This window comes from Solanum tuberosum, unplaced genomic scaffold (genome assembly GCF_000226075.1).
Source record: "Solanum tuberosum cultivar DM 1-3 516 R44 unplaced genomic scaffold, SolTub_3.0 scf00048, whole genome shotgun sequence".
Classification (NCBI taxonomy): Eukaryota; Viridiplantae; Streptophyta; class Magnoliopsida; order Solanales; family Solanaceae; genus Solanum; species Solanum tuberosum.
Genome location: NW_006238976.1, coordinates 1,143,782 through 1,164,729, shown reverse-complemented (window position 1 = coordinate 1,164,729; position 20,948 = coordinate 1,143,782). Strand labels below are relative to the sequence as shown.

Sequence of the window (20,948 nt, the reverse complement as noted above, 5' to 3'; positions counted from 1 at the left end):
TATGAAACTTGGAACCTAAAGTGCACTTTTGAATTTGAAAAAAACTAGCCGTTGGGTCTCCATTTTCCTATATAAAGCCCCATTCTTTCACTAAACAAATACCATTAAAAAGATTTTACTTTTTTAGGTTAAACCTTTTTTTCTTCAAGCCCCCTAAGCCATGGCTACTGTTGTTGAAATGACTCTTCCCTCCGACGCTGTCCCCGCTAAGAAGGGGAAGTCTAGGAAGGTGCTGAAGCAGAAAAAACAGTCGTCGAATGAAGCCAATATACTGGCTGGAACTGTAGTTCAGTCGCCTTCCGTGGTGTTGCCTGTGGATGATTCTGTTAAAGAGAATGTTGATCCACAATCCCAGAAGAAATCGAACAAGAGAGGGGCCTCAAAGGCGGCGAAGCAGCAGATGGAGCAGAGTTCTTTTGAGAAAGAGTTGTTAGAAATGCAAGAAAAGCTTAAGAAGATGACACTTGAGAAGGAGCAGACTGAGGAAATGTTGAAAGCTAGAGAGGAAATGCTGAAGCAGAAGGAGGAAGAGCTCGAAGTGCGAGGTAAAGACCATGAGAAGCTTCAGACTGAACTCAAAAAGCTGCAGAAAATGAAAGAGTTCAAACCTACCTTGGTATGTTTGTTGAATCTCGTCTTTTGATATCATATGCGAATCTAGAATTTGAAGTTTATAGATTTTTGAATTCTAAAAAAAGACAACTTACTTGGTTCTCGATAAATGACAACAACTACATACCGTGTAATTCCACTAGTGGGGTCTTGGGAGTGTAGTTAGCTCGGGGAGGTAGAAAGTTTGTTTCTGATAGACCCTTGGCACAAGGAAAGTCATATCAAAGTAGATCAAAAAAGAAATCAGATCTATTGAGTTTTAAATAAATTGTATATATATCTATTAAGTTGAGTTTCCGCTAAAGCTACTGGACTCTGCAGAACTCATTACCGGTTCTCTAGATCTGCCCCTGTTTGATTTGATCCTTTTGAAGCATTATTTGTATCAAAGCTGACATTTTTTTTCATTTGGGACTGAGACGCATTGATTTGGTATATTTCATTCGTTCTTGTTTGTATGTTCTTTCTACGAGTTGCCTACATTTAACCCTCTTTAGACACCACAAGTGGGATTACACTGGTCAATGGTTATGTTGTCGTTTGTAACTAGTTTGTTTCAAAGCTGACATTTTTAATTTCCATTTTTCATTAGAATTTCCCTATTGTGCAATCGCTGAGAGACAAAGAGGAAAAGAAAGAGAAGAAAAAGGCGGATCCTTCGAAGAAAAGGCCAGTACCGCCTTACCTATTGTGGTGCAAAGACCAATGGAATGAGGTAAATGTGAAGAAGGGTTCATCAATCTCAATTGAAATGTTCTTTTAGTATTTTATTGGTTTTTAAATGCTAATCATTTATTTCAGGTGAAAAAAGCTAATCCAAATGCTGAGTTCAAGGAGATGGCCAATTTATTGGGTGCTAAGTGGAAAACAGTAAGTGCAGAAGAGAAAAAACCTTATGAGGAAAAATACCAAGCTGAGAAAGAAGTATACTTGAAAATCGTTGGAATGGAGAAGCGCGAACATGAAGCGATGAGACTCTTGGATGACGAGCAGAAACAAAAGACAGCTATGGAGTTACTTGAACAATACATTCAGTTTCAGCAAGAAGCAATAGTGAATGAAAACAAGAAGAAAAAGTAAAATTCACTTTCTTTTGGTCATATTTATTTGGTGCTTGTGAACTTTAAATCTCATATTCCCCTCGTTAATTCATGTTATATAGGAAAGAAAAGGACCCCTTGAAACCAAAACAACCTTTATCAGCATTTTTCCTGTTTACAAATGAGCGTCGATCTGCTCTGCTTGCTGAGAACAACAACAATGTGAAGGAGGTAAAGATTCATGATGAGTTTTGTTGTGTGCAATCTTTCTTGGAATTTCATTAAATTTCTAAATTAGTACTTCCATTTCTAGGTGGCGAAGATTACTGGTGAAGAGTGGAAGAACATGACAGAGCAACAAAAAGCACCCTATGAGGAGGTAATTTTTACTCATATCTTGGAGAATTGAAACCCCTTTTGTCTGGATGTTTCTTATTTTAGAAGCTTTATAGACATGTTTTCTTTCGATATATGCAGATGGCAATGAAGAAAAAGGAGAAATATTTGCAAGAAATGGAAGTTTATAAGAAGAAAAAAGACGAAGAAGCTGCTGTACACATGAAGGAAGAGGAGGAATCGATGAAACTCAAGAAGCAAGAAGCACTTCAATTGCTCAAAAAGAAAGAAAAGACAGAAAATTTGATCAAGGTTTGTCTAGCCATTCTTGATACAATTTCTGATTAGGCTTTTACAAAAGTTGAGTTAAGCTGATTGATTGGTTTGACTTCTGGCAGAAAACGAAAGAAAATCGCCAAAAGAAGAAACAAAAGGATGACAATGTGGATCCTAACAAACCAAAGAAGCCTGCTTCGTCATTCTTTCGTTTCAGTAGAGAGGAAAGAAAGAAACTAGTCGAAGAGCGTCCTGGAATTAACAATTCTACCATTAATGCTCTCATTTCACTGAAATGGAAGGTAGAATTCCTTTTTGACACGGCCTTTCACCATTTCCGTATTTTCTGTATACTACTTTGTGTTTTCATTGAGTTTGAGTAGATTTTTACCCTCTCCAGACCCCACTTTTGTGGGATTAGATGTTGTTGTTATTGAGTGTTCCATGTGATCCTAGGATGCTTCATGCATCGGATCACACCCTATAGTGTGTGGGGTCGAGTCTTGGTGCTTGCATAAGGATAGATTGTTTACACTTACACCCCCTCATTCCATTGGGGTGCGACCCTTTCCCTTGCCCTGCATGATCGCAGGATGTTTTGTGCACCAGACTGTCATTTGACGTACATTTACTATTTTTTGATGTGTAGGAATTGAGTGAAGAAGAAAAACAAGTCTGGAATAACGAAGCAGCTGAAGCGATGGAAGGATACAAAAAGGAAATGGAAGAATACAACAAAACTGCAGCTGAAAAGCAGAACAACAACAATTAGAAAATAGGTGCTGCTTAGAACAAGTTCAACTGGTTATGTTGAACATAGAAAATGCCTGCTAGTTAGAGTTGAAAACTTGAAATAGTCATTTCAATTTTTCTTCTTGTTAGTTCATTTCATTTGACTTCTTATGGATGACTTTGGATTAGTCATACTTGCTGAGCTAATGTGCAAACGTTACTTTGATTGAAATAGCATAAAATCAATTCGTTCAATTCTTACTAAGTTTTATTTTTTCTATTTTTTTATAAGTTCAAACGTTTTAACTAATGAACGTACTCATGAAGTTATAATTGATATTTTTTATTCGTTCAAATGTTTTTAACTAATGAACGTAGTCATGAAGTATAACTGACATTATATAAATGAAGCAATTATAGAGTATTTTATTATACATACATGTGTATAAATTATATTTTATGGACTAATTTTATCAAGCAATTCAAAAATATCTTGTTGTCATTATTGGGCAAGTGTTCCTCTTTTAATGCTCATTCATGTGAAACCGTTGGAAGTTACAATTCAATAATTGATGAACCAACAAATTATTTTTGGCAGTGAGGTGGAGTGCCTTAATTATTTTAGTAGAGTAGTACGAAAAATAAAAAAAAATATCTGCAACTGATATTGTTCGCTGTATGTGCACGATTTTAAAACGCATCATTATAAGATTTGTTCATGAAATTTTTCTAGACTCAACATATCACTAAATAAACTTAGTTAAAATTATTACCTACTAGCATGGCTAAAACATGAGGGGATTTGATACCATTTGTGATGGTCCAATTCGTTAGAGGTATTACCCGCTCTGAATCTAAATTCGTACTGTACTTCAAAATGAATCACTAATATGTAAGGTTTGCTTTATCATAAAAATGATCACTTCTTAATAAGTTGGACGAGAAAAAATGAACGGAGGAAATAATAGAAAGAAGAGGAGAAACGAAGCGTGGAAGATTTTGGTAGACTTGACATCACTTTGGGAACATTACTTTTTAGTTATTGGAAAAAAAGAGTGACGCAATTTTACGTGTATTTTTGTTCTTCTAATATATGGACAAAATATTACTTCATGTAATCATATTGTTTGCCATTTTCATGAGTTTTATCTCACTTGATTAATAATTCTTTATTAATAAAAAGTAAATAGGTGGTACCATTCGAATATCAAGAGTTAATTTGTTAAGTTTTAATTGTGAATTTGGATATAAAAAATTTAAAAAATTGAAATAAAAAATTATATGTATAAAATTAAATAGAAGTATTATAATGAATCATTTTAAAAAAATATTGAAAGGCATATACAAAAAAAATATGATAAAAAAACTTGTTGGATTCTCAAAATTTGGATGGTGCCAAACAATGGAGGGTAGGAAGTATGCAATAATGTACAATGTCTTAAATTAGTACGTTCTTTCTGTTAATTTATAATGACATATTATTTTTTTAGTTTGTTTCAAAAATAATGTTATTTTTTTATAATTTGAAATAACTTAATTTTAATACTTCTCTTTTCTCGTGAATTGATTTATAACCAGATAAATATTTTTATTTTATTTTAGACTACATATTTAAAAGACTTCTTTTCTTTCTCATACTTTTATATGAAGAACTGATTTATTACTATTTATTTACACATGATCATACGCACATTGGTTAGGTCACATCGAAATTGTACATAGCACTTACATGTTGTATTTATTATACTTAAAAATCGATATTATTCTATTTTTAAAAAAATTCAGTATCTGATATCTCTCAAAGAAAATATCTATTCGATGGATCAGTGTTATATTAAAAGTTTTTTATTTATATAGAGATAATTTATTTATAATTCAGCATGTAGTTTTCAAATCTCAATACTATGTATTTAATATTCTAACTTCACATTTTTTGTGTGACAAAACCATAAAGGCCAAACTTGTTTAACTTTAGCAAATTGTTTTAATGAATTGAAAGTTTTTTTATGGAGTGAAAATGACATTTTCCTAACTTCGAATCTCTTTACACTTTCAGCCACAATTCTTTCTTTATTTTATTTGCATGATTGTGTTTTTTGGTCGTTCGATAATCAGTTAGAATTACATAACTATTACAATGTAAAATTTAGTTATGAAAAAAATTATATATTATTTTATAAAATTCAGTTATTTAAATATTAATTATTTAATTTTTATACCGCATGAACTAATATAGAAACACCCTCATAATTTATATGAATTTCTAAATTGTAAAAAAAGAATATCGAATTAGGGTTATAAAATTTTATACGTAACAAAATGCTACTAAATATGTTACTAGTATTTAGCTTCTATCTACAAATAAATGACTTAATTCTTATACGCAAGATCACCAATAATGGATTCAGATAAATCCGCTTTCGCCACTTCTAATAAGAACTTTGCAAAAAAAATACTTATAAATTAATTGATCGAGCTTATAAGTTTTCTCAAAACTCTCTTATTTTCTTTTATATGTGAAAAGTTGATTTTAAAACTACTATATATGCATTTGCTTTTGAAAATTCAAAGTTTCAAACTAATGGGGCCCTTAAATAACAAACACAAAATGGAAAGCAAATAAATACATAAATAGATAAATGTTTAAACCAATCTTAAATTGAATTCTCTATCATCAAATATGCCAAAATCCTATAAAACCACGGCGGAGAAATTTCATTTAAATTATTTGACCTGAAATAAATTGAATTAAAATGGGTTAAAATAAAAATCAAAACTCAATCGGTTTGATTTTATTAAATTTTAATCAATTATTTATTTATTTGTTTTATAGATTTTGAATATCTAATAAAATTACTCTATTGTTCTAATTTAAGTATCTTACTTTCTCTTTCGGTTATTCCAAAAAATAATGTCTATTTCTATATTTACTAATTTTTTTTCTATTTCAACATCTTACACCATAAATTAAGACCACAATTTAAAGAATTACACACATCTTTATTATAACACTATAACATTCAAAAGTCTTAAATCGATCAAAATTAAGATACTTAAAGTAAGGCAAATGCGATATTTTTTTCTTATACAAAACATATTAAATTATTTCAAAAACATTATATTAGGTATATTATGTTACCTTCTTTAGATTCCATTTTTAGGACTATCCTAGATTGTTGTATAACATATTAAATTAAATAAATACATCTAAAATATTTTAACATGAAAAATCAATTTAAACTATACTCCATCTGTCCATTTTTAATTGTCATTGTGCGTTTTTCGAAAATTAATTTGACTAATTTTTAAAGTTAGATTAGATTACATTAATTCGATATTTTAAACAAAAAAATAAATATTTAAAAACTATACGAAAAATACTATAAATTCAAACTTTTTGCATATCAATATGATGAAAAATACATCGTAAAATGTTAGTCAAAATTATTATCGTTTGACTCTAAAAAAAATTTTTATGACAATTAAACATGGACGGAGGTAGTATATCAACCCGATTTTTAATAGACGGAAATAGACTTACGTATAAATCTAAATGTGGGCATTGTGCCTTCGTCAACTCCTATAAATGAGGGATTGTTTTGTTATCTTCTGTAATTTCAATTTCTTCTCGTATATCATTCTTGTATACAACAAGAACGTAAATCACATATAAGTTCATCATAGTTATACAAAAAAATCGTTAATGGGTGTTCCAGAGCCTGTTCGCAATGACCCTTTTCCTGAAAATCGCCGTGAAGACGATGCTGGTGCTGCTTTTGTTCTGGAATCAAAAGGTTAAAAAAAAAAATCAATAAATTTCCGTTTTTTCTAATTTTAAAATGTCATTTTTTTTATAGTTATATTAGCTAAAGATTTCATCTTTTTATATAATATTATAGCTGATTTTGTTGAAGAATTTCTTTTATAGTTGTGGTGTTAAAATGGGTGTTTTTTTATTTTTGGGAACAGGGGAATGGTGGCATGCTGGATTTCATTTGACGACGGCGATAGTAGGACCAACGGTGCTGACATTGCCGTATGTTTTCAGAGGTTTAGGATGGGCATTGGGGTTTATTTGTTTAACGGTGATGGGGTTGGTTACTTTTTACTCATATTATCTCATGTCTTTGGTTCTTGATCACTGTGAGAAGTCCGGTCGCCGGCATATCACCCCACCCCCACCCCCAATCCATGAAGAATTGTTCTTCTTTCTCCTACCTGCATAATTTGACCCTTTTTTGTGTGTGATGTCATGGTGATATGCTTATTGTTGTTTTCTAGTTTAACTAGTAGACTTTTTTCCTTTGATTATTATGGTGTTGGGTTAGTACCTTGACTGATTATACAAGATATGTGCTAACTCCCCCAGTACAAGTTTCGGAAGAAATCACTTAGTGTTTTTGACTTTGCTGAGATTTGAACTTGAGAGGTTTTTTCCTTTTTGATAATCATGGTGTTGAGGTTAGTACCTCGACTAATTATATGACATACGTGCTAATTCCCACCTGCATAAGTTTCGGAAGAAATCACGTAGTGTTTTTGACTTTGCTTGAGATTTGAATTTGAGAGCCTTTTTCCTTTTTGATGATCTTGGTGTTGGGGTTAGTACCTTGACTGATTATACGAGATATGTGCTAACTCCCACCAGCACAAGTGGTGGAAGAAATCACTTGGTGTTTTTTTGACTTTGTTGAGATTTGAACTTGAGAACTCATGGTTCTTGATTCGCTCCATTGACTATTAGGGTACACCCTTATATGTTCTATTTCAAAGTGTAGCCTTTTTAGTTGGTTTAGATATTTAGTGCTAGAGAACTATAGAATAGTAAGTATTAGAATGGAATGAGCACAAATAGAGTGAAATGGATGGTGATGGATCATATGCCGACTTGAACTAGTTTGTAATTAAGGTGTGGTAGTAATGATTGTTGTTAGTTTTTGACTTGTCAATGGTTGTTGTTTTAAGAATAGAAGTCTAAACTATTGAATTAATCAAACGATGTAGCACTATTTAAGTTTGTTGTGGTCGCTATCACACTTTTTTTTGTGCAATGTGATGCTGATTTAAAGGAAGGGAATTTCTGCCCTTTAGATAATTGTATTTACTACTTTTTGGACTGAGATCCAAAGATAATTTGGTTAGTCTTTCATTTGAAGTTACAACCTTTTGCATTTTTAAAATACTTAAAAGCTCTTTTAGAGGAAAAAGGTATTCTGGCATGTGTTGAGAAGAATTGATTCCACTAAAAAAACATAGATTTGCTTTAGTGTTGTAGGTGGCCTTTGATGCTTCTAGTGGACCTTCAATGTGAGTGCAATGTTGATGTGACTTTGAAAAGGATATTTGGCATTATTATTTTGACTGTAGCCACCAGACTTTAATGATTTTGTTAGATTTCTCCTAGGTTTAAAAGAACAAATATATAGTTAGTGTATTTTGTACCTTTGAACATAGTGAATTTAGATAATTGGTGTTTGTTGGAGGAGTCTGAAAAAATAATGGATGGAATAAATGGCTTAAAGTTCTTTACCTCGTAGCAGTGTTGTCTAAGACAAAAAACGTTAATTTTAGGTCTATCAGGGCTTTAAGCAACAAAGTGGAATTAAAATGTGGTGCTTTAGTTAAAAGAGGCGCACAACATAGTCAATGTAATCCCATTGGGGAGGGTAGTGCCTACGCAAACCTTACCCCTACCTCAGAGGTAGAGAGGTTGTATTGGATAGACCCTCGGGTCAAGAACACAGCGAAGAAAAAAATAAAAATATATATATAATGCAAGAAAATAAGTAACAACTTCGTCGATTTCCTTTACAATTAATATATTTTTTTTGCCAATCATTTTTGTTGTTTAGTGCAACTCTATTCAAGATAGAACTTATGAACAATGAGGTGCACCACTTAGTGCCTTGCCCACACTTAAAATCACCCTAAGTGACGCGAAGCACATATCCTGAGTGATGCCTTATATGTAACAACTCTAACTCTAACTTGAGCATTTTACAACAAGCTTCTTTTAAAACTAAAGGATTTTGTGTTGCACTGATGTAGGTTCTGGCTGGATGTTTTATTTTGTGATATTCATTCAGACAGCAGTTAACACTGGCATTAGCATAGGAGCAATTCTGCTTGCTGGAGAATGCCTTCAGGTATTTGCTTCTGGAACAGCCAGTTTTCATTTTCCAGTTCTTCATTCATGTTAATTATTAAATAAACTTCTCACTTCAACAAGTTTTCATTTCCAAGATTCACATATATTTGTATTCAGGAGCTTTTCCTTTCAGTTATCCACTTATCTTTTTCCTCTTCGAGAATCTGACTCGACTAATATGCATGCTTTACAATAAAAACACTAAGAATTTGGAAGTTCCATGAAAATCCACTAGCAGAGTGGCATAATTGTTACAATAATATAACATGTATTAGCTGATTACTTGGACTTAGTACATGTCATCATCCATATAGATCATTAGTTTCTAAATGTTAAGTATGCCATTATACCGTTGAAAGAATAATGTTTTGTCTCTTTAAACTTCTGAAAGAAAAGAAGTTGGTATCCCTAATACAATTAACTAATTATGAAGGTGGCATCAGTTTTATCATTGGGATCAAAATATTAAGGTTATGCACAACCTTTCTTGTTTCTGTGCAGAATAAGCCATTAAGATGTATCTTAAGATCGCCTGTCCTTTTCTGTTGCATGTACCAAACCAAACTGCCAAACAGTCATGTAGTTTCTCTTATAAATGATTTTACTTCTACAATATGATACTCCCTCCATTTCAATTGGTTTGTCTCACTTTTCTTTTTAGTCCGTTTCAAAAAGCATGCCTCTTATTCTTTCCTTTTCTGGAAATTCTTTAATTCTAACTTTCCCCATGGCATGTTTAAGACCCCAAAATTAAAGGACATTTTGATACATTCTACATACCTTTAGTTTAAGACCACAAGATTCAAAAGTTTTCTTTACTTTATTAAACTTTGTGCCATGTCAAACATGACAAACAAATTGAAACGTAGGGAGTATTTTTTTGGGTAATGGACCTTCATAACATTTCATGTAACAATGTTACGTTGCGAAGAAAGTTCAATAAGCTAAATTGACTTTTTGCATTATAATGGTAGAAGTTGAATAAAATACTGAAGGAATAGTTGAAAAGTTAAGAGAAAATTTGAATCATCCTATTGTGAATCAACTCTAATTTGTTAAGAGGATTTTGTTTGCAATAAAGAAGTTAGAGTTGTGTAGAATAGCTTGTTTGTAAATTAAGTATGAGACACATTCAAGGACATCCCAAAATGAAAAAATGAGTTGTACTAGGACTGTAAAAGTACAAATTGGATAGAACTGGAGGTACTTGTCTTTTTGTTTGTAATTTTTCCTGCTTTGAGTTCGACCTGTTAGATGTTTTAGTGATTTTGGTACTCACCGATAAATTGATGGATATTTTGTTATCAAAAGACACGAGACACTACTAACTATTGCTATGTTTACATTTTTTTCAAGTTATTGAACAATTTGTTATTTCTTGTTTGCTTGTACAAGATCATGTACTCCGAACTTTCACCACATGGGCCACTGAAATTGTATCACTTCATTGCAATGGTTACAGTAATAATGATATGTCTCTCTCAATTTCCGTCCTTCCACTCCCTGAGGCACATCAACTTAGCATCGTTGTTTCTGAGCTTGGGCTACACTTTCCTAGTTGTTGGTGCTTGTATTCGTGCTGGTAAGTTCTTGTGTTCTTTGTGGTTCAGGTTCTTTTTCATGTCCTCGGAATATTTCTGAATAATTTGGAGAATCGAACACACAAAGTTACCAATTATCTTCAACCTGCATAAACTTGGTTACTAGAAGAGAAAATCATGCAGTTTTATTATGGACAACAGTGTAAGCCTTATTTCTTTTCTCATTAGCTGTGAACCTTTATAGGTGAGTACAACTGGTTTCCTTTTTTTCAGCTGAGTTAATGGTCAAAAACACACCTAAAGTATCTCCTTTTTTTCAAGTTTCATACCTGAACTAGGTGTGTGAGTTTCCAGCCTGAACTTTCACCAACTATTTATCAAGACACGACTCAACTATCAGTTGTTCCCTAAATATGACCATTGTTCAGGTAGGAAAATGGAACAATTGATAGTTGAGGTGTGTTTTGATAAATAGTTGGTGATAGTTCATGAGATAGGAAACTCACACACCTGATAGTTCAAGTATGAAAATAAAAAAACTGGGATACTTGAGGTGTGTTTTTCACTCTTTTCAGCCGTGACAATCTTTTTGTAATATGTCATTCTAAGAACACTCTGAAATGAAAGTTCAGAAATCAATATACTTACATTAGTATATATGCATTATGCAGGTACTTCAAAAAATGCACCTCCGAGGGATTACTCCTTAGAAACCTCACACCTATCACGGTTATTTAGCGCTTTCACGTCTATCTCCATTATTGCAGCTATTTTTGGGAATGGAATACTACCAGAAATACAGGTAAATAAATAGTTCCATTCATATTGATTTTCCCAATTTCATGATGTCCAATGGTCTTCACTAGTCCATGATAGATGTTGCAAAATATGTCAAATTGATGTACGTGTGGACAGTCAATAGGTTGTGACGCCATAGAGATGTAAGTTAATTTGTAGTCAACTAATGCAGGCAACTCTCGCGCCACCAGCAACAGGAAAGATGTTGAAAGGCCTTATGTTGTGCTACTCTGTAATCTTGGTTACTTTCTACTCTGCATCTGTTTCCGGATATTGGGTTTTTGGAAACAAATCCAATTCAAACATTCTAAAGAGCTTAATGCCGGATGAAGGACCTTCCTTGGCACCGACATGGGTATTAGGTCTTGCAATTGTCTTTATTCTTCTGCAGCTCTTCGCCATTGGTTTGGTAAGTCACGCATAAGCTACACAAGTAAATGTTGTTTCGCCAGCATGTTGTCATGTACATGGTGGTAACTATTTCAAAATATGGCACAGGTATATTCTCAAGTTGCTTACGAAATCATGGAAAAGAACTCGGCTGATGCAAACAAGGCTGTGTTCTCTCTTAGAAACCTAATCCCCCGAATAATCCTCAGAACGTTGTACATGACCCTTTGCGGGTTCTTTGCAGCTATGTTACCGTTCTTTGGTGACATTAACGGTGTTGTAGGAGCTGTTGGCTTTATACCTCTCGATTTCATTCTCCCAATGCTACTTTACAACATAACTTTCAAACCAAAGAAATCATCTATTACCTTTTGGGTAAATATTTCTATTATGGTTATATTCTCTTGTGCTGGTCTTCTTGGATCCTTTTCTTCTATAAGAAAATTGGTTCTAGATGCCAATAAATTTAAGCTTTTTAGTAGCGACGTTGTTGATTAACCTCTTTGTTTAGATGGCAAATGTATACTATTGTGCTTAGCCATATGTATGAAAGTTGTTGATAGTGAGGTTTCCGACCCCAACTAGCTTGGGATTGAAGCGTAGTTGTTGTTTATATGTATGGAAGTTGTATATCTATCGAATTGAGGGAATATGTATTTCAACAAGTAGTTTTCTGGTCTCTACATCAACATGATATATACCTGTTTGCTTATACATTTCATCAGCTGGAATTCTCTGTCAAAATTGAGAAGAGGATATTAACAAAATGTGATAATTAATCCTTCTTTTATTACTAAGTATATATGGTGCATTATTTATGTGACATTAGATCATACAATAATAATGCACTTATGAATTATGATGAATACAAAGTAGCAGATCTGGTGACAGGTACCCTTGGAATTAGTAAAGGTGCGCGAGAAAAAGTTTTTTTTTTTGAGTACTTTGAGTAAAGTTAAACGATGTCACATACATTGAGACGAGGAAGGAGTTGTTCATACTTTTTATCTAAGATTATGGAAGTGTCATTAATTGTGATTTGTGACTGTAATATTAACCTGAGGTAATCGTTAACCTAGGCAAAATGAAGACTAGACTTGTTCAAGTTGATTTTTAGAGTTTAATTTCTTATTAATTGTTGTTAACTATAGTAATGAGTCATTGTAAATTAATCATTCAAATCTTTTTTTGATTGTTCTTATATAAGATGGAAAAGAACAACAAATATATTTTATATCATTTTACTCTAATAAGATATCTAAGTCAAATTTCATACTTCATACTCAAATTGGTTAGTTATCAAATTAAAAGAACAACAAAGTTAAAATACTCTATTAATATTAATTCTTGAAGGATTTGAAGCATCAATATTCTTGCCAATTGTAGAAATTTTCCCAAAATTTATCATTTTACTTCAAAGAAAAAGATTCTCGACTCAAAAATAACAATTGCAACCCTTAAAAAATCATATCATATATCATATATATATATATAAAAGAGAACCTTAGGCCCGCCTACGTGGCGCCATCAAAATCTAGGATTCCCTTTTAATTTATTTATTTCCAAAATTAGTCTTCCCCTTTCATGAAAAGTTGCGACTTTTATGAAAAATTGTGACTTTTTTTTTAAGAGTTGTGATTTTTTTGAAGAGTTGTGACTTTTATAAAGAGTTGCGATTTTTATAAAAAATTGTGACTTTTATGAAAGGTTGTGACCTTTTCGAAAGAGTTGTGACCTTTCTGATAAGACACAATAAATATTTGTTCATATTACCCTTTGTTATTTATAAATAAAAAGATTTCATCTCATTTTAAAACAATGAAAATTCTGAACTATTTCTTCTTCTTCTTTTGCACAATTAAATATTCGTGTACTTTGCTCCTGTTGATTGACTCACTTCACCATTGTTTTTTGTATCAATACACTGGTGAATAGAATCGTCATATCCTGAAAGGATCTATTCCTTTAACCCTCGGGTACTAGAGGAGAATAATTTTCTTAAGGGTATACTATGCATTTAGTGGGCTCAATTTTTTCCTTTCTGTTTCATTCTATTATTATAGATCCTGATATTTTTTTTTACAGTCATTAATTTATGTTTATTTTATTAATTATTGTACATCTTTTAAACTTTGTTGTTTATGTTTCTTCAAAGTTATTGTTAAAAGTATTTGTTAGTACAGATTAAATAACACACGTTAATTGAGTATTCATGCAAGTTTTCTCTACTAAAATTATTGAAAGTAGAGTAAAAGAATTCCTTAAAGATTTGTACTACCATATCTTGAAGACAAAATTCAAATTTGGTATGTCATTGTAAACGCATAAAGATCTTAAAAACTTTATCGCACCTTGATGTGCGAAGTAAACCAGGAAAAGAAGAGAAAAATTAATAAACTTTTGACATAAGTTCAAGGTTGTGCCGGATGACCTATAGAGGAATATGACTAGATTGCAACATCTTTTAATCTCAAAGAAATAGATAACTATACAATAAATTAATTGCTCATATTCAATATGAAGTATGGACAAATTTTTTAAGTTTACTGCAAGTTGTAAATATTTTTCATGAAATAATAGATGTGTTTTCGATACTGTGATTGGAATGAGAGTGTAGTTTCATATTGAACTTTATCACTCTGGTATGTTGATTTTTAAAAAACACCCAAATAAACTGAATAATTTTGTGTAATATTTTTCCCTTTCAAGTATATATAATAAGTTGAATTGTTGTCCAATAATTTTTCCTTTTAATTTTCATTTTAATAATTACTTATGGTACATTTAAATGGGAACTTTAAAATGATATATGTAAAACACAAGGTAGTGCTTAACTTTTAGAATATTTAATATTACCGGTTGATACATTTAATTCATCAAAAATATCGAATAGTAACACTTCCCGGAAGCAAAATGATAAATTATAAAATTAAATTAAAGATGATTGATTGAAGGATAAATGATAAGATGCTATAATTATTACTTCCTTTGTAGTATTTTACTTTAAATGACTAATAGGTTATAGGTATTATTTTATAAATTCCGAACATTAAATTTTCGCGTGAGGCACGGGTAAATTTACTAGTGTATATATAAAAAAATGTTTTAGTGGCAACATTTGTTGCTGCTAATTCTTGTAATAGTCGCCAAAAGTAGTTTTTGTGGCAACATAAATCGCTGCTAATGCTTATAATAGTCGCCACTAAAAGAATGTTTTAGTGGCAACATTAGTCGCTGCTAAAACTATAATAGTCGCCACTAAAAGTATGTTTTTAGTAGCAACAATAGTCGTTGCTAAAAGTATGTTTTAGTAGCAACATTAGTCGTTGCTAAATGCCTAAAATAGTCGCTGCTAAAAGTATGTTTTAGTATCAACATTAGTCGCTGCTAAAACTTTAATAGTCGCCGCTAAAAGTATGTTTTAGTTGCAACAACAATTGCTGCTATAACCTATAATAGTCGCCACCAAAAGTATGTTTTAGTAGCAACAATAGTCGCTGCTAATGCCTATAATAGTCGCCACCAAAAGAATGTTTTAGTAGCAGCAATAGTCGCTGCTAATGCCTATAATAGTCGCCACTAAAAGTATGTTTTAGTAGCAACATTAGTCGCTGCTAAAACTTATAATTGTCGCTGCTAAAAGTATGTTTTTGTAGCAACAATAGTCGCTGCTAAAAGTGTGTTTTTGTAGCAACATTAGTTGCCGCTAAAACTTATAATTGTCGCCACTAAAAGTTTGTTTTAGTAGCAACAGTAGTCGCTGCTAAAAGTTTGTTTTAGTAGCAACATTAATCGCTGCTAATGCCTATAATAGTAGCATGTTTTAAATACGTATAATAGTCGTCACTTAAAGAATGTTTTAGTGGCAATAGTAGTCATTGCCAATGCCTATAATAGTCGCTACTAAAAGTATGTTTTTGTAGCAACATTAGTCGCTGCTAATACGGATAATAGTCGCCAGTAATAGTTTGTTTTAGTGACAAGATCCCACTTTCGTCCTTTTAATGTTTTTCTTTTTTTCCTTCTCATTCAACACTTTTAAATACATTTTGTGTGAGTTATTACTATTTTCGGTTAGCTTAATTTAAAGAATATGAAACAAAATCTGTTCTAAATAAAAATAATATCTTAAGCTACAAAAGATATGTCTATTAACATAGATTTGTTGTCCTTTATGTCCCAAGTTATTGTTGAGCATTTGAGTTATTTAGATTAGACTCATTTTTAATTTTTTAATGTTCGAGAATATTTCTTTAACATGAGTCTAGAATCCAACAATTTGATCTACATGTACTTTCATGATGCAACAATTGTACATACATATTTTTTAAAAAGTCGTAAAGTTGCATTGATGAAACATCTAGAAGGACCTTCAAAGCAGCAGTTTAATAAAAAATGAACTTCTAAAAAGGTTAACAATATTATTTTGTTGTTGTTTCAAATTATTTTTTCTCCTTCTATAAATTTTGTTAGAGTAACAATAACGAAAAGTAGTGAACGTTTGACCTCAGACAAGTAGATTGTCTCTAAAAAAAAATTATTTATGTTGTTGTGGTGTACATTTTTAACGATCTTAACTTATTTATAACTAATATTGATTATCGAAAACTTTTACATAATTTTTTTTCACAAGAATTTATTCTAAAAATTATCAAATTCTATATTTTTTAGGTACAAAAAAAATAGAAAAAATTATGTTTAATCGCTACATAAAAACATCACTCAGTTTTAACAAAACAATTATATCATCAAACATATATTATGATAAATTATGTAAAAGATAAAAATGATTAGATCTCAAGATATTTTTAATCATTCAATATATATTTACAATTTTTTAGATATGTGATAATGTCAAATTATTTAATTTCTGTTGAAATGTTTTTAAAACCTACTAAATTTATTTTTTCTTATAACAGTCGATTATTGAAAAAGTTATTCAAATTACCTAGTTTAAAGATATGAAAATAAAACATTTTAAAAAATATTCTATATCTATGTGAATGAAAAATAACATATTTAATGAAATAGTCGAAATGCGTATAAACTAATTCGATTACTATGTACTACTATTATGTATAAAAAGAAAATAAATTGCACACAGTCAATGAAGGTGGGGATGTGACTTTTTGGCATGGTATCAAATGGATTAAATTATTAATTAAAGCAAGACAAATATGCATTTTTAAAGAGGACCACGTTTTATTTAATCAAAAAAAAAATTGTCACAATGTTTTTGGATTATATTAATCAGTCAAAGAAGTGTATTTTTAACTTCCAAAGCAAGCAAAGAAAATTGGTCTGTTCCCCAAATTTTGCAAATAGTTTGTTTGGTAATAAAATCCAATTTTATGCTCACGTCGTGCATTATTTTATTTTATGAATCGTCAAATCCACTTGTATAATGTGAATTAGTCTGCAATATGCTTAATTATTTATCAGTGATTTGTTTTATTTGACAAATCATAAACTCAATTTATTAAATTAAATCAACGAGTCATATAATATTTTAATAAAATCAGTGAATGAGTGAAGAAAAAAAAACTTCTTAATATGAAACCACAAGGGGTCGTTCGGTAGCTGGATAAAATCCAAGTTGTTCATGTATTATTTCTCATATAGCTTATGAGACGTTTGGTACATAAATAGAGAGAACATAAGTTATTCACTTATAAAATTAATATAACGTTTAGAATTTTGCATGATTAATGCACATGTATAAGTTATGAGGGAATTTATATATTATTTTACGCAGACTAAAAGATGAAATAACTAATACATGAATAATTAAACCTTGCATAACTAATATGCATAAAATAATACATAAATCCACTCTACATTACTAATATCCGCATAACTCTAATTTGCTACCAAACGACCTCTCAGTGGCATCTGACATTATATTTGCCCTAGAATTAGGATGGATGATTGGTATCTTTTCATTTTTAATCAAGATATCTCGAGTTCAATTTATTTATTTATTTTGTTAAAACATAAAAGCGTCGTCTTCAAAAATGGGTCTGATGCTTTCAATAAGATGCTCTTCATAAGAGAATGCTCCAATATGTCATCTAGCTTCTAAAAAAAGTATTGGATTTACTTTTGTTTTTATATGCCTGATTGGGGCCTTACTAGATATTAGACAAATTCCAGGTCATCATCATTTTATTCTTTATCTAAGATATTTTATTTCATTTAAGTGAAAAAGAACAATAAAAAATTGGAATTATTCAATTCATTGAATTTAGGTATATAAATGAAAGGATATAAAGAATATAAAGTTGCATGGACTATATATTGTTTTTATTGAATTTGTAATTAGGATTGGACCACTTTAAATTAATATTAAAGAGATAAAACTATGACACACCAATTTTTAACCCAACAATTAATATCAAAATTAATGCTTAATTTAGCAAGACAAATATAAATATTATCGAGTATTATCATAATGGATCGATTTACTATCTTCACCTATAGTTATAAAGATGCACAAACAAAAAAAAGCCTATGAATAAAGTGGTCGTAAATACTCAAATAATGTGAATGACAAATAACTAATCTCTAATTTAGTTAATGTAAGGTAATATAGATTATGCGCAGAACTAATTTAAGGGAGATATTATCGATTGCATGTGAATAAAGTTCTATATGAAAAGTAGAATAGAAAAATAAACTACTTATAAGTACATGCGATACGTTTTAAAGTAAGAAAACCTCTATGAATTTGATCAAAACAAATAACATCATGTCACATTCTATTAAGATAATAATAATAATATACCAAATACAATTTTATAAACGATTCTAAAACATAAAATATATGTAAACATTACCTCATGGAGCATAAAGGTATTATAGTAAACATAAATGACAAAACTATTGTTGGTATTAATCACTAGTGACCCACGTTAATTGACTATAGTCTCAATCATCATATTAATTATTAATTATTATAATATAAGGTTATCTTCTCATTAAATTATTATTTTTCTCGATATCAATGTTCAACCATATTATTTTATACTTTTGTTTCCTTCTACGTGTACGTGTGAGAATAAGCTTACAGATCTACCAAATCGTAGAAAAAATGGTAGAGGAAAAAGAAAAATAAATGACATTATTAATATTTGTGTACACACTTGTCAAATATATATAAAAATAAATTACAATTTCCAAAGTTATTTATAATTAGAAACGATCTTTGACAAAGTAATAGGTTCCAGTCAAAATTATATCCATACATTCAGTAAATGTACTATATATCTTTCTTGTACTAATTAAATAATCATAAAATATGCTACATAATTATTATTTTTTATATATATATAAAGCTTCAACATATAGTAAAGAAAAGGCTCTTGAAGAAGAAGGAAGCTGACGATTGAAACATGTAAAAGGAATAGGTAGCTTGAGGAGCAGTGTTGGAAACTCGTCAGGCAGCTTCATTGGACCTGTTCCTTTAACATATTTCAATCGTCAGTTTTCTTCTTCTTCAACACTATAATACTAATTAATATAAGTAGTCTAATCCTAGTGCGACTCTAATTCTAGAGCAGTGCTGGAAACTCGTCAGGCAGCTTCATTGGACTTGTTCCTTTGACATGTTCCAATCGTCAACTTCCTTCTTCTTCAACACTTCCCCTCAAGCTACTTGTTCCTTTGACACGTTCCAATCGTTAGCTTCCTTTTTCTTCAACAAAGGCAAATGCATGTTTTTAGAGGACCAGTTTTTTTCTAAAAGTAAAGTTGTCTCACGCGATATTCAATATTCTGTCCGTTTCATATTAATTGTCCTATCTTTTTTAAAATTAATTTGATTAATTTTTAAAATTAAATTAAATTATTTAATATTTTAAATTTATAATTTATTAGCTGTTAAAATTATAAACAAAATACTATAAATTACACTTTTCTCATATCAATATGAGAAAGTATTTTAATGTATTAATTAAAATTCATGTAATTTGAGTCTCAAAATAAAAATACCTAACAAATAATTTGAAATAAAGAGAATAGTAGTATATACTGATAATAGTTGTGGTGTAGTAAAAGGTAATCTTTCATTATTTAACTTTTAACAAAGATCTTGAGTTTAAATTTTAAAAATATATTTTTCCTTTTTAGTGATAAGTGATAAACATATTAATCAAATTAATAAATTTTAAATTTATAAAGTATATATATCCGACCCCGTGAAAAATTGACTTTTTTTTTCTTATATAGCCAAATCACTCATCAATCCTCATAAATGCTCCTTCAACCATATGAAACTCTAAAATCTTATCAAGGTAAGTTGGTTGAAATTTCTTTATTCTTTCATATATTTTTTAAATTTGAGTTTGGATATGAAAAAAAAGTTGTTGGACCGCTCAAAAGTTGGTCTTGCAATGTGTGAATTTGAATTAGTCGAACTTCAATATGAATAACGAATATTTAAAAAAAATTGTGATCTTCTTTCATCCTCAAACTCATTGGTTCGATTTGGTTATTGATATATAACCAATTAGATTTCACACACACAAGAAAATCACTTAAAAACAAGGTGACAAATCAAATAAATCATGCATAGACAAATTACATCTTGTATAATAACCAAGAGTTTGAAACAATCGAAAATGAAAGTATGAAACTAAACTCTGACTTTATATACCGAATGGGATAAATATAATATATTAATTTACTATTGGTTAATTTGTTAAGAAAAAATATCAACCCGTTAAAAATCAATAACCCAATAAAAAACTAAAATTCAAAATCGCTAAATCAATAACTCATAACTCATAAACCAATACTCCCTCTGCCCTAATTTAGGTGACGCATTTTAGATTTTGAGATTATCGTAAATTTTTCATACATCTTTTAAATTCTTTGAATTGTCAATTATTGTGACTTATAATATTTTTTTACGTAGTTTACAAATATATAAATTTCATTTTAAAAATTAAAAATTTCATGAGTAAAATCTCGATTAAACTTAAATCATTTGATTCTCGAAAATAAAGTATATCACGTAAACTGAGACAGACGAGTAACATTTTTTGGTTTGAATATTAATTTTGATTCGATTTTGAA

General features: G+C 30.4%; 2 protein-coding genes across 2 annotated transcripts; both read left to right on the top strand.

Annotated features, from left to right (window-relative positions):
* Positions 1-96: 96 nt before the first annotated feature.
* Positions 97-3,257, top strand: LOC102594746 (high mobility group B protein 13-like). Its single transcript, XM_006343817.2, has 8 exons — positions 97-616; positions 1,205-1,327; positions 1,414-1,688; positions 1,775-1,883; positions 1,966-2,031; positions 2,130-2,300; positions 2,387-2,566; positions 2,914-3,257. The coding sequence occupies exons 1-8, from the start codon at positions 161-163 to the stop codon at positions 3,034-3,036; spliced, it is 1,503 nt and encodes a 500-aa protein (XP_006343879.1). The 5' UTR covers positions 97-160; the 3' UTR covers positions 3,037-3,257.
* A 3,315-nt stretch (positions 3,258-6,572) lies between these two features.
* LOC102594414 (probable GABA transporter 2) lies at positions 6,573-12,556 on the top strand. The gene is made up of 8 exons (XM_006343816.2): positions 6,573-6,790; positions 6,966-7,162; positions 8,557-8,567; positions 9,022-9,142; positions 10,540-10,726; positions 11,357-11,487; positions 11,656-11,892; positions 11,982-12,556. The coding sequence occupies exons 1-8, from the start codon at positions 6,700-6,702 to the stop codon at positions 12,369-12,371; spliced, it is 1,365 nt and encodes a 454-aa protein (XP_006343878.1). The 5' UTR covers positions 6,573-6,699; the 3' UTR covers positions 12,372-12,556.
* Positions 12,557-20,948: the final 8,392 nt, after the last annotated feature.